The 11,428-nt window shown below is 46.9% G+C and overlaps 2 protein-coding genes across 4 annotated transcripts in view; both read left to right on the top strand.

Annotated features, from left to right (window-relative positions):
* The window catches only part of Renbp (renin binding protein), an 8,204-nt gene extending 3,176 nt beyond the window's left edge, over nt 1–5,028 (top strand). The window contains exons 8-11 of the mRNA XM_028785293.1: nt 123–298; nt 1,026–1,157; nt 4,711–4,798; nt 4,886–5,028. Of these exons, the coding sequence (XP_028641126.1) occupies nt 123–298; nt 1,026–1,157; nt 4,711–4,798; nt 4,886–5,010 (521 nt within the window). The 3' untranslated portion in view covers nt 5,011–5,028. The remainder of the gene's footprint in view (nt 1–122; nt 299–1,025; nt 1,158–4,710; nt 4,799–4,885) is intronic.
* Nucleotides 5,029–5,228: 200 nt separating this feature from the next.
* Naa10 (N(alpha)-acetyltransferase 10, NatA catalytic subunit) lies at nt 5,229–10,528 on the top strand. Of its 3 annotated transcripts, none has more exons than XM_028785294.1 (8): nt 5,229–5,396; nt 5,798–5,896; nt 6,257–6,315; nt 7,201–7,246; nt 7,329–7,444; nt 7,654–7,698; nt 9,466–9,550; nt 10,208–10,528. In XM_028785294.1, exons 1-8 carry the CDS (start codon nt 5,376–5,378, stop codon nt 10,442–10,444), a joined length of 708 nt encoding a protein of 235 aa, XP_028641127.1. In that variant the 5' UTR covers nt 5,229–5,375; the 3' UTR covers nt 10,445–10,528. The 3 variants fall into 3 exon arrangements, with proteins under 3 accessions (XP_028641127.1, XP_028641128.1, XP_028641130.1); XM_028785295.1 differs by having other exon boundaries at nt 10,117–10,524; XM_028785297.1 differs by having other exon boundaries at nt 10,121–10,524.
* The last annotated feature ends 900 nt before the right edge of the window (nt 10,529–11,428 follow it).

Consider the following 11,428-nt stretch of genomic DNA (forward strand, 5'->3'; position numbering starts at 1 on the left):
AGAGAGAGAGAGAGAGAGAGAGAGAGAGAGAGAGAGAGAGAGAGAGACCTGGAGCTCAAGCCCTCAGATGCCTAGAAGGGGGGAACCTGATTCTTGCCTTACTTTCCTTCAACTCTCACTAGGCCACACATTGGAAGCTGGCTGGTTTCTGCTCCAGTATGCCATCAGGAAAGGTGACCCCAAACTTCGAATGCACATTATTGACAAGTTTCTCTTATTGCCTTTCCACTCTGGATGGGACCCTGAGCATGGAGGCCTCTTCTACTTCCAGGATGCTGATGATCTATGCCCTACCCAGGTGGAAGAGCCCAAAAAAACTTGCAAGAAGTCTGTCATGTAGTGGGAGCTGGATGTGATTGTGCATTCCTTTAATCCTAGCACTTGGGAGGCAGAGGCAGGTGGATCTCTGTGCATTTGAGTCCAGCCTGGTCTACAGAATGAGTTCTAGGACAGTCAGAACTTCATAGTAAGATCCGTCTCAAAAACAGAAGCAGCAACAACAAAAACTTGAACCTAGAGCCAGAGTCTCTCCATCCTATATCCTGTGAAATCCACTAGAGAGGAGAGTTTGTGCAAATGCTGATGCCAAGACACATGTCCCCTTTGTCTGGTGCCAGTGGCTCAAAGGGCTCTTGGGTGATTCTCACTTAGTGGTAGGCAGGAGTGGAATTGTTCCTCTGATCAATTTTCTGATCCTTCTGGAGATCTGCAGAGGCACTGTACCATCCATGGGTAGCAGCAGTGTCCAAAAAGGCCTAAAGACAGTGTGACAAGGCAGACAGTATTCTAATTCAAAGACTGAAGGGAACCTTCCTCAGTACTTGTCTCCTTTTAAGGAGCTTCTTAGGGTACAAACAGGTCAGAAGGCTAGCCCTACTCTTAAGGACTATTCAAGCTCTATCCTCCATGTCTCCCCCATGATAAAACACCAAGTTCTAAGCCAGACAGATTAAACCAGAACAGAGGATGTTAAGTGTCCTAAGGCCTACAGGGACCTCAGCTGCCCATCTCTGCTCTGTTCTCAGCTGGAATGGAACATGAAGCTGTGGTGGCCACACAGTGAAGCAATGATTGCCTTCCTCATGGGTTACAGTGACAGTGGGGATCCAGCCTTGCTTCACCTCTTCTACCAGGTGGCTGAGTACACCTTCTGCCAGGTAAATGCTGTCTCCTTGTTCCCTGGAAGCCCAGGCAGCAGGAGAAGGAAAAACGGTCTGTGTGTAAGGGGGTCCAGGAGGCTAGCCCATTCACTAGATGTTGCCCTCGGCTGCTCTGAGAGTCTCAAAACTGCCTTTTGTTGAACCAAGAAGCTCTGCCTCAAGGAATACACCTTTCTAGCTGATCAGACTCTAGTCAAGTAAACAAGCAAACATAGAGACCAATAAGCTGTGGAAAACAAAGCAGATGTCAAATGATACAGAACTTTCTTATAGAGGGGCCAGGGAAGACCTTATGAGCAAGGATCCAAAGCAAAGGAGGGCAGGGTGTATCTGTGTCTATTCAACAGAAGGGAAGCTGGGAAGGTAAGGTTCCACATAGCTGGAACATCCTTGATCTGCCAGGACCAGTAAGCCTTAGCCTTAACAGGGAATCCAACAGCTAGGATGTCAGGCTGGTAAATCACCAGTTGGATTTTCCTCCTTGTCCCCTGTGTGTGTGTGTGTGTGTGTGTGTAAAAGCATGCAAGAGATAGAGAAAGGAGAAAGGCATACACACACACACACACACACACACACACACACACACACACACAGAGAGACAGAGACAGAGAGAGACAGAGAATATAGGTAGGTCAGAGGACAATCTCAGGTGGTATTCCTTAGGCACTACATACCTTTTTGTTGAGAAGATAGGGTTGCAAACTAGCTATACTGGCAAACTGGCTACTAAGGTGAATCCTTAGAATAATCCTACCTTTGCCTCTCCAGTAGAGGGATTATAAGTATGCTATCCTTGACTTGTTTTCATATGGGTTCTGGGACCAAACCCGGGTCTTGCAAGGCACTTTTTTTGTTTGCTTTTGTTTTTGAAGACAGGGTTTCTCTATGTAGTTCTAGCTGTCCTGCAACTCACTCTGTAGGCCACGCTGGCTTTCAACTCACAGATCTGTCTGCCTCCCTGGTACCTGGGATTAAAAGCATGTGCCACTACTGCCCAGCTAGTTTGCAAGGCACTTTACTGACTGAAGTATATCTCTTGGCCCAGCAGATGAGTTTAAGAGGCTGTAGTTCAGAGAGAGAAATTTGGCTTGCCACAAAGCATAGTTGTCATAAAAAAATGTAGGTGACCTGGGCGTGGTGGTACATACCTGTAATCCTAGCCCTTGGGTGGCTGGAACCAGATTACAGCATAGAGACCAACTTGGTCTACAATAGTAAGTTTGGGACTAACCAGCTACATAGGGAGATCTTGTCTCAAACAACAAAATAACAACAATAGATATTATGGAAACCCAAGAGTAAGGTAAAAAGTTTTAATATAGAAGGTAAAGAGAAAAAAGAATCAGGTCTAGTGAAGGAGACTAGAATCAATTATGAACTAGGAAAGAAACCAAATCAAGGGGCTCCAGAGGGTAGTATACCTAATGGAGGTAGTGTTCTTGAAGACTACTGGTGTATTTCTAGGATGACTTTGTGGGTTTTTTGTTTGTTTGTTTGTTTTTGGAGACAGGGTTTCTCTGTGTATCCCTGGTTGTCCTGGAACTCACTCTGTAGACCAGGCTGGCCTCGAACTCAGAAATTTTCCTGCCTCTGCCTCCCAAGTGCTGGGATTAAAGGCGTGCACCACCACTGCCTGGCAGTGTATTTCTAAAGTCACTATTCCAGTGGTTTCCCTACAACTGTAGCAGGGACTCTTTCATTCTATGATTGTGGCTTTGGTTCTAGAAAATGACAATTTGTGTGATTAGTTTTTAGATGTCTCATGTAACCTTAAGCTGTCCATAAAAACTCAATATGTAGCTAAAGATAACCTTATACTTCTGCTCCTCCTACCTCCTCTACCTTGACTCCTGAGTACTGGGATGACAGGTGTATGCTACTGCATTTGGCTGGTTTGTACTAACTGTAACTGAAATCTAGCCTGGTTTTATTGTGATTACAGGCAAAAAAAAAATCCAAGCCATGTTTCTATTACATTGTATCTAAACAAGCAACTGGAGCTGTCTCAAGCAACATCACCCATTAGGTTGCATTGCTGCCTGAATACTGAATACATTCATTAAGGCTATGGATTAGAAGCTACCAATCTTAACCATAAAATGAAATAAGAATGCTCTTGAACAAGATAGAGATGACATGAAGCAGTTCCAAGAGCCCACTGTGCATCCCTGTAATCTCAGCACTTGGAAGGTCTCAAATGAGAATAAGAAAAATGAATTGCATAAGTAATAATCAACAGGTAGATAGTAACTAAGCCAAAATTCAGATGGTCAAAGAACAATCCCCAGAAAACAACTTGAGAACTTGTTAGTTTCCCTTCTTCCTGCTCCCCTCCCTATTATTTTGTGTAAGATCAAGTAGTTAAAAATAAAGAGATAAGCCAGTTATGGTGCATGCCTTTAGTGCCAGCAGTGGGGAGACAGAGGTAAGAAGATCTCTATTGAGTTCCAGGCTAGCCTGAGCCACATAGCAAATTCCAGGACAGCCTGGGAACATAATGAGACTTTTCTCAAAAATAAATATACAGTAAGGACAAGACTACTCAAAAGTTATAAAGAATAGATACAGAGCTAGTTATACCTCACTTGAAGAATGTACCACCATCACTCTTTGAGACAAAATCTGGACTGGCCTTGAACTTATGCTCCTGCCTCAGCCTCCTGACATCATACAGCTTAAAATGTACAACTCATGTCACAATTTAAAGGGAACATTTTGGTAGTAAACTTTAATGTAATTGATTTGTTCTGTAAGCCTTCTAAGAAGGGGTTCTACTTAACTATCTTATCAGTGAGAGCAAAATTGGAAGGAATGGATAAGAATCTGGGCTACATTTTAGGGAAACGAAAAGCCTCAGTGAAAGAAGAATGGGGTGTACAATGAATGGGTCTGTCCAGCCAGCTGAGCTGCTGTTCCCCATATCTGAAGTATCAGACCCACTGGACAGGGTCAAAAGAAGTGAGACATATGTTCAGAACCTATGGTCAAGACAGGCAGAAGACCAGGTTGGCCTGAAACTTACAGAAATGTGTCAAGCCTTTGCCTCCTGAGGGCTGGAACAAGGTATGCCCCATTACATAGGGATAAAGTTAAGTCTGTGAGTCATAATAAAAACCTTGGTATGCAAGAACAGGAGTTATATGTCTCTGCTTGTAATCCAAAGATCTTTTAGACCAAAGGCCTGCGAAGTAGGGTACATGAACTCCAGAGAAGTCACTAGTTGCAAAGTTTGCTGGCAGGTCAATCTAGGATTCTTTGTTTTTTTTTTTTTTCTTTTTAAACTCAGATGTGTCCGTTTTTTAAGTATTCAATTAAGTATGAGATAACACACCACAATTGAATATAGAGCACTTGTTCTCTCAGTGTAGCAGCACACAGCCTGCAGCCCCTCCCCCATCAGGTTACATGCTAAGAAGACCTACTACCTACTACCCCCAGCTTTCATCTTTTTCTAGGATATGGCAAAGGGGGCAGCGAGGGCTCCTTCCTCAACCGGTGACATTCTGGTGGGTCCTACCAGAAACGAGCTGTCATTATCTCTTTATTCTAGTTTCGTGATCCTGAGTACGGGGAATGGTTTGGCTATCTGAACCAAGAGGGAAAGGTGGCCCTTACCATCAAGGGAGGTCCTTTTAAAGGTGAGCGAGGGATGGGGCGAGACTGTGGGGGTTTGTGGCACCCGGACTGCCCGTTACTCCTAACCCCAGGGTTCATTCTCCCTACAGGCTGCTTCCATGTGCCGCGGTGCTTGGCCATGTGCGAGCAGATTCTGGGAACCCTACTCCAACGCCTTGGGCCCGCCCCCCCCGGCTCCTCGCCTGCTGTCCCTACCTACGAAGGCTCGAAATAAAGCTGACCCTGTTCCACATGCTTGTGTGCGCACCTCTGTGGGCCCCGCGGGAGGGTACAACTACTCCCTGTGCTGCCTGCCTTGACCGATCTTCACTGTGGCTTCAAACGCACCACCTCGGGCGCGGCTCCACTGCACCCAATTGGCTCTAAGTGCCACGCTCATTGGTTGTGTAGTTTGGAGGCGGATCCCACAGCTGGGTATTTCCGCTGCAGGCAGGTCGGAGCAGCCCGCCTCTTCCGCTGCCTCCCCAGGATCCTGGCCTTAGTCCTAGTCCTTGCTCCTATCGTCCTTACCCTGCTTCTGAGTAGCCGCCGAGCGCCCGCGTTCACGACCCACAAGGACCAGCGAGCTCCGCCGCCGTGATGAACATCCGCAATGCTAGGGTGAGGTGACGGGGAACCAGCCTGTCCGCACGGAGTGGGCGCCTTACCGGGTGACCGTGTGAGCATGTTATCGAGGGACCTGGTGCTGTGGCCCTGTAGGTCTGCAGACGCCAGACCTTAAGGCTGCTGCAGCCTGCTTTAGACATCTCGCGATTATCCCGCATTTCCCTAATTCAGGTCTCATTGAGTGGGCTCCACAACTTCTGGACACTATTGCTTAGCCCTGGAACTGGCACGTTTTGCATGCCGCGTACAAACTGGGCTTGTCCAAAGTCCTATAGTACCAACTCTGGCCTGCCCGGGGGAAGGGGAGGCCCAGAGATTGACAGAGAACAGGGGTCACACGTGTGGCCCTCTTAGTCACTGCAGCCCTGAACTAACCGCGGCCCACTGTCATGCAGCCCGAGGACCTGATGAATATGCAGCACTGCAACCTTCTCTGCCTGCCCGAGAACTACCAGATGAAGTACTATTTCTATCATGGCCTCTCTTGGCCCCAGGTGGGCAGCTTTTGCGTAGGGGTGTAAGGTGCAACAGGAGGGAAACATGGATCTGAGTGAGCCAAACGCATAAGAACCTGAGGCCCTGGTTGGTGGGGAAACCTGGCAAATGAAAGGGTGTATATAGGAACTGTAAGCTCCACAGAGTGGAGATGGGATTCTCGCCTGTGCCTACTTTTTTCCAGATAAAGAGAAGGCACAAGTGTAGAGTAGGGAAACCAGGCCTCTTGCATTCCAGGTCACCAGATGTCACAACTCACCATTTTTTGCAGCTTCCCACTGTCCCACACAGTAGGAGGCTGGCAGTGAGCTCTAACCTGTTGCCTGCTCAACTGACTTCCTTTTCCTTTCTACCACCAGCTTTCTTACATTGCTGAGGATGAGAATGGGAAGATTGTGGGGTATGTCTTGGCTAAAATGTGAGTCACCAAGGAGGAAGAAAAGACCTTAATGCTAAGATGGGGTATTGAGGGACTGGGACAGAAGCTTTGGAGTAGAGAATGGGAAGCTGTGAATTAGTTTAAGAAGCATTCTCTGTTGTCCAGATTGATGCTTACTATGTAACTCAGGCTGACCTCAAACTTATAGTAGTCTTCATGCTGAGCATTCTCAATGCTGGGATTTAACTATGACCAGCTTGCTATGGATTTTGTTGTTGTTGTTGTTGTTGTTGTCTTAATTAACAGGTTTGTAGAGTAGCTCTAAGCTGACAGAAAAACTGAGCAGAAGGTACAGAGTTTTTCCATACACCCTTTCTCCACATTTGTTTTCTCACTACTGTGTATGGTACACTTGTTAGAAGTGAGAAACTAATGCAGATTTCATGAAGCAGATTCCTATTTTCATTGTTGTGTTTCTGTATGTGTTGCACATACTCTGAATTGGACAACTAAAAGAGTCTACCTTTAAAGAGTATCCATCCCTCCCTCAACCTCCTACAGCAAGGTCATCTTTTCATAATGATGCATCTTTTCATGATGCAGAGTTGGAATAGTAGCTTTTAGCTCTTTCAAACTGGCTCCCCTCACTTAATGCTCTGAAATAAGCATTACTCTTTTTGTGGCTTGACAGCTGACTTTTGGGGGCATCAATTGTAGGATGATCTGTTGACACTGTACAAATCTGGTAGGTGTAGCATGGGGCTTTGAGGGGGTCATGATTGGTTATTCTGATTCAGAAGTTCCTAGTTCTCTTTCTGGATCTGGGATGCTGTAGGATCAGCCACAGAGTCTGAGCACCTGCTGTGCACAGGTGTCCCAGATAGACGGCACCCATACCAGGCTCCTTTCTGCTTTTTCTTCTAGGGAAGAGGACCCAGACGATGTACCCCATGGACATATTACCTCACTGGTGAGTAGAGCTACTGAGAGTTTGTTTGGGATAATTGAAAGAACCACAGTGGTCGAACTTCTACCCAATCTTCTTCTCTCAGGCTGTGAAGCGTTCCCACAGGCGCCTTGGCCTGGCTCAGAAGCTGATGGACCAGGCCTCTCGAGCCATGATAGAGAACTTCAATGCCAAATATGTCTCCCTGCATGTCAGGAAGAGGTGGAAGCCAAGTTGGAAAGGGCAATGCTGGGAAGTGGGGAGGAAGGAGTACCTGATTGATAGTGGTTCTGAGGTTTACTGCCTTCATAAGAATATGGGAAATAGTATTAGTGGGAAAGGGGAGGGGGACCAGGAAGAGGGGCAGGATATGGCCTGCCAACCTGCCTGGCCAAGTTTGTGAAACTCAGCAATACCTTATTTCCCTACAGTAACCGGGCTGCCCTGCATCTCTATTCCAACACCCTCAATTTTCAGTAAGTAGATCAACACTTTTTCTTTTTTTTTTTCTTTTTTTTTTTTGGTTTTTTGAGACAGGGTTTCTCTGTGTAGCCCTGGCTGTCCTGGAACTCACTCTGTAGACCAGGCTGGCCTCAAACTCAGAAATCCGCCTGTCTCTGCCTCCCAAGTACTGGGACTAAAGGCCTGTGCCACCACTACCAAGCAATACTTTTTTTTTTAAGTGGCATGATCCATCCAGTTGGCTGGGCAGAGAAAGGGGTGGAGATATTCTAGACATTGCTGGGAGGCTTTCTGTATACTCAGTGGCTATTCACTGATAAGCTAACCTGAAGAAAGCACCTGTTTTCTGTGTATGTGGTAGAGGAGGTTCATCATATGCTAGGTAGAGAAGGACTGCCTTAGTGCTAGTGAGACTGGTGAAGAGCAGTGTGGTAAAGGACACACGGGGCTTCTTAGTGCTGGTCTAGGAGTAAAGAGAGGTAGGCTACAGCATAAGCAAAGGTTGAGGAGTAGCTGGCTCCAGGAAGCATCAAGTAAGAACAAATAAAAGGGGACAGCAGAGAAAGGGGGCCATAAGCAAAAGCAATGAGGAACCTATTGTTCTGCGTGTTCTGGTGGCTGAGGGCAGGTCTACTCCGGACATGGACATCTCCATGAAGAGAGGACTTGGTAGTACCTAGTGCCACTTGAACATGGGGCTGGAGTAGACTAACTTGAAGAACCACTGAGCCACACTGGACTTCGAGGGGGATCCAATGAAGATGACACCATTGGGACAGAGTAGTGGTCTTTAACTTTTCTGGGCTTAACATCCAGATTCATGGAGGGATCTTTGACCTAGTTAAGATGCCTCTGTGGCAGGAAGTGCTTTACCTGCTAAGTCAGCAGTTCCCAGCTGGGTATGGTAGTACATGCCTCTTAATCTCTGCACTCTAAGTGGAGGACTGTAGGTTGGAGTCCCAGCATAGGGAGTTCCAGGTTAGTCTCAACCACATAGCAAGACCCTGTCTCAAAAGAGGGTTGCTAAGGAGATAGCTTAATTGTAAGGACGTATGTTTGATCCCTAGCACCCATGAATAAAAGCCACATACAGTGCCCTGCACCTGTTATCCTAGTGCTAAAGAAGTTAAGACAAGAGAATCCCTAAGGTTCACTAATCAACCAACCTAGTTGAATGAACAAGGTTCAGATTCAGTGAGAGACCCTATTTTGAAAATAATAAGGTGGAAAGCAACTGAGGGAGATATCCCAACATGTACCTCTGAAGACTGGCCAGGAATCTTCCTAGGTCATTAAAGGCCTTCTCTTCCAGTGTCAGGGCTACTCAAGTGGGCACATACACCTCCCTCCACTCAGCCATCTGATCAGTAACCAGGTTGTCTATGATGACCATCTACATGCAGGTACAGTGTTTCTTTTTCCTTAGCAGAGGAACTAGCTATGTGTTCAGTAAATGACAGGGAGCAGGTCAGGGAGAGGAAGAGGCAGAATTAAGGGCTTCAACTCAAAAGACACAAGTGGTCAGGCTAGGGACAAAGAGGTAGCAAGTCTAGGAATGCTAAGTACTCTGGATGCTACATGCTTGGCTTCACTGGAAGAGCAGAGAAAACTATCACAGCTATTGGACAAGAGTCCATTGAAATGAAAAACAAAAAGGAGAAGCCCATTCACACTGGCTTTTTGCCTCTACAAAGGTCCTACGGGGGAGATGACATTTACCCCAGTAGCCTAAGAACCTGGAGAATTTGCCCCTAGGCATGTGTCTTGATCCTACCCCCCAGGATCAGCGAAGTGGAGCCCAAATACTATGCAGATGGGGAAGATGCATATGCAATGAAGCGGGACCTCACACAGATGGCTGATGAGGTAAGAGTTCAGCCAGGCCAGGGCAGCAATTCCAGCAGTAGAGGAGATTCTGTACTTGGGAAAGGTGGCTACTTTAGAACTGTGAGACAGAGTGAGGCAGTGGTGACTAGAGGCAAGACCAAGATTGTCAGCCCTTGTGATTGTAGAGCTAGGAGTCGGAATCCCTCTTTCCCTCACCTCCTAAGCTGTCAAGTTGGGATATGGCCTTTGTTGACTCTAGAGGAGGCCATGAGATGCTTTCTGGGGAAGAAGCCTGGAGGTGGGTAGAATAGGAGAGACAGTAGGAAGATGTTTTTCTACAGAGGGAGTGGGACTACTAGGATCAGGGGCAGCCTGCTCAAATCTAGGACTAAACTGGGCTAGGGAGAAGGGGTCTCTGACCAAGCTTCCTGGAGAGGCACTGCTGTCTTGGGGACTCCCCAGCAGCACATTTGAGGGCAATAGGACCCTTGTCATTTTACAGATGAGGAAGCATGCTTAGGGTAGAGCTAGGACTGAACTACATTTCTACCCAGTCCTATTTCCTGTCTTGGCCCTACCACTTCTCACTGTGTCCCTTCCCCTAGCCAGCCCCAGGGCCTGGCTCCTCTTGTCTTCTGTCTGGAGACTTAGGCCCTGTCTCTTTCCATCCGGTTCCCTCTGGGCTCCTGGCGGCAGCTGAGGCGGCACCTGGAGCTGAAGGAAAAGGGCAAGCACATGGTGCTGGCAGCTATGGAGAACAAGGCGGAGAACAAAGGCAACGTGCTTCTGAGCTCAGGAGAGGCCTGTCATGAGGAGAAAGGCCTGGCTGCTGAGGATAGTGGTGGGGACAGCAAGGACCTCAGTGAGGTCAGTGAGACCACAGAGAGCACAGATGTCAAAGACAGCTCAGAGGCCTCTGACTCTGCCTCCTAGAACCTACCCCACCTGGTCCCAACCTCGCCCCATGTGCTTTTACAATAAATGTCACCCAGTGGCCTTGGGAAATTTGTGAATGTGCATAGTGGGGTATGCTTTTTTCCAGCTCATATATGGCAGGGAAGCTATCTGCACACCCTAGAGCATATTGAGCTCACAAGTCAAAACAGATTTGAGGTTGGGCTGGCTATCTTCAACAACTGAGTTGGAGTTGGCAGATAAACCGTCTTGGGTACCATATTCTGATGTCACTTTCCTGGCCTTCTACAGGCCTCATTAACATCCTTAGTAATTTTCTAGGCCCAGGAAATCATTTCTGAACAAAATGATTTCCTGAGCTTTCTAGTTAGCCTCACATTTCAGAGGCAGCTCTCCTACCTTGATGTTCTTTGCTACACTGCTTTGTCCCCTTATGTCTCTCTCAGACCTTTACCCTAGTTATACTTGCTCTCATCTGTAGGAACTCCAGTTTATATCTCCTGGACTCCAAATGCCTAACTCCAATTGCTCATTGTACTTATCTGTAGAGATCCTCATTGGATCCTGGTCTATTCTGTTACCCAGTTGCTTAGGCTCTTCCTATCAGTAACCTCTGTAACATTTTTTTTTTTTGAGACAGGATTTTATTCTTAGTCCAAGCTGGCCTGGAACTCATGTAGCCCAGGCTGACCTCAAACTTGTGACAATCCTGCCTCACGATCTGGGATTACAGGTGTGAGCCACTCCATTAATACTTTGTATTTGCTGTGGGGCAGTGGTGGCACACTTAATCCCAGCACTTGGAAGGCAGAGGTAGGTGGGTTTGTCTTTAAGTTCCAGACCAGTCTAGTCTATAAAGTGAGTTCCAGGACAGGGCTATGCAGAGAAACAAGACAAGACAGTTCTATGCATTGTTATCTAGTTCTTGATTTCCATCAGGATACCCTCAATGTCTTCTAATGTTTCTGCCGCTTCTGGTAGGTACATAAAGTCAAATATAAT

The sequence above is a fragment of the Grammomys surdaster genome, unplaced genomic scaffold (assembly GCF_004785775.1).
Source record: "Grammomys surdaster isolate TR1022 unplaced genomic scaffold, NIH_TR_1.0 125179, whole genome shotgun sequence".
Lineage (NCBI taxonomy): Eukaryota > Metazoa > Chordata > Mammalia > Rodentia > Muridae > Grammomys > Grammomys surdaster.

Excerpts from the sequence above, each read along its gene's own strand:
- Naa10 (XM_028785294.1), top strand. The coding sequence starts at position 5,376 with ATGAACATCCGCAATGCTAGG. Across the intron at positions 7,445-7,653 it reads TCCCTGCATGTCAGGAAGAG|TAACCGGGCTGCCCTGCATC; the intron begins GTGGAAGCCAAG and ends ATTTCCCTACAG. Across the intron at positions 9,551-10,207 it reads TCACACAGATGGCTGATGAG|CTGAGGCGGCACCTGGAGCT; the intron begins GTAAGAGTTCAG and ends TCCTGGCGGCAG.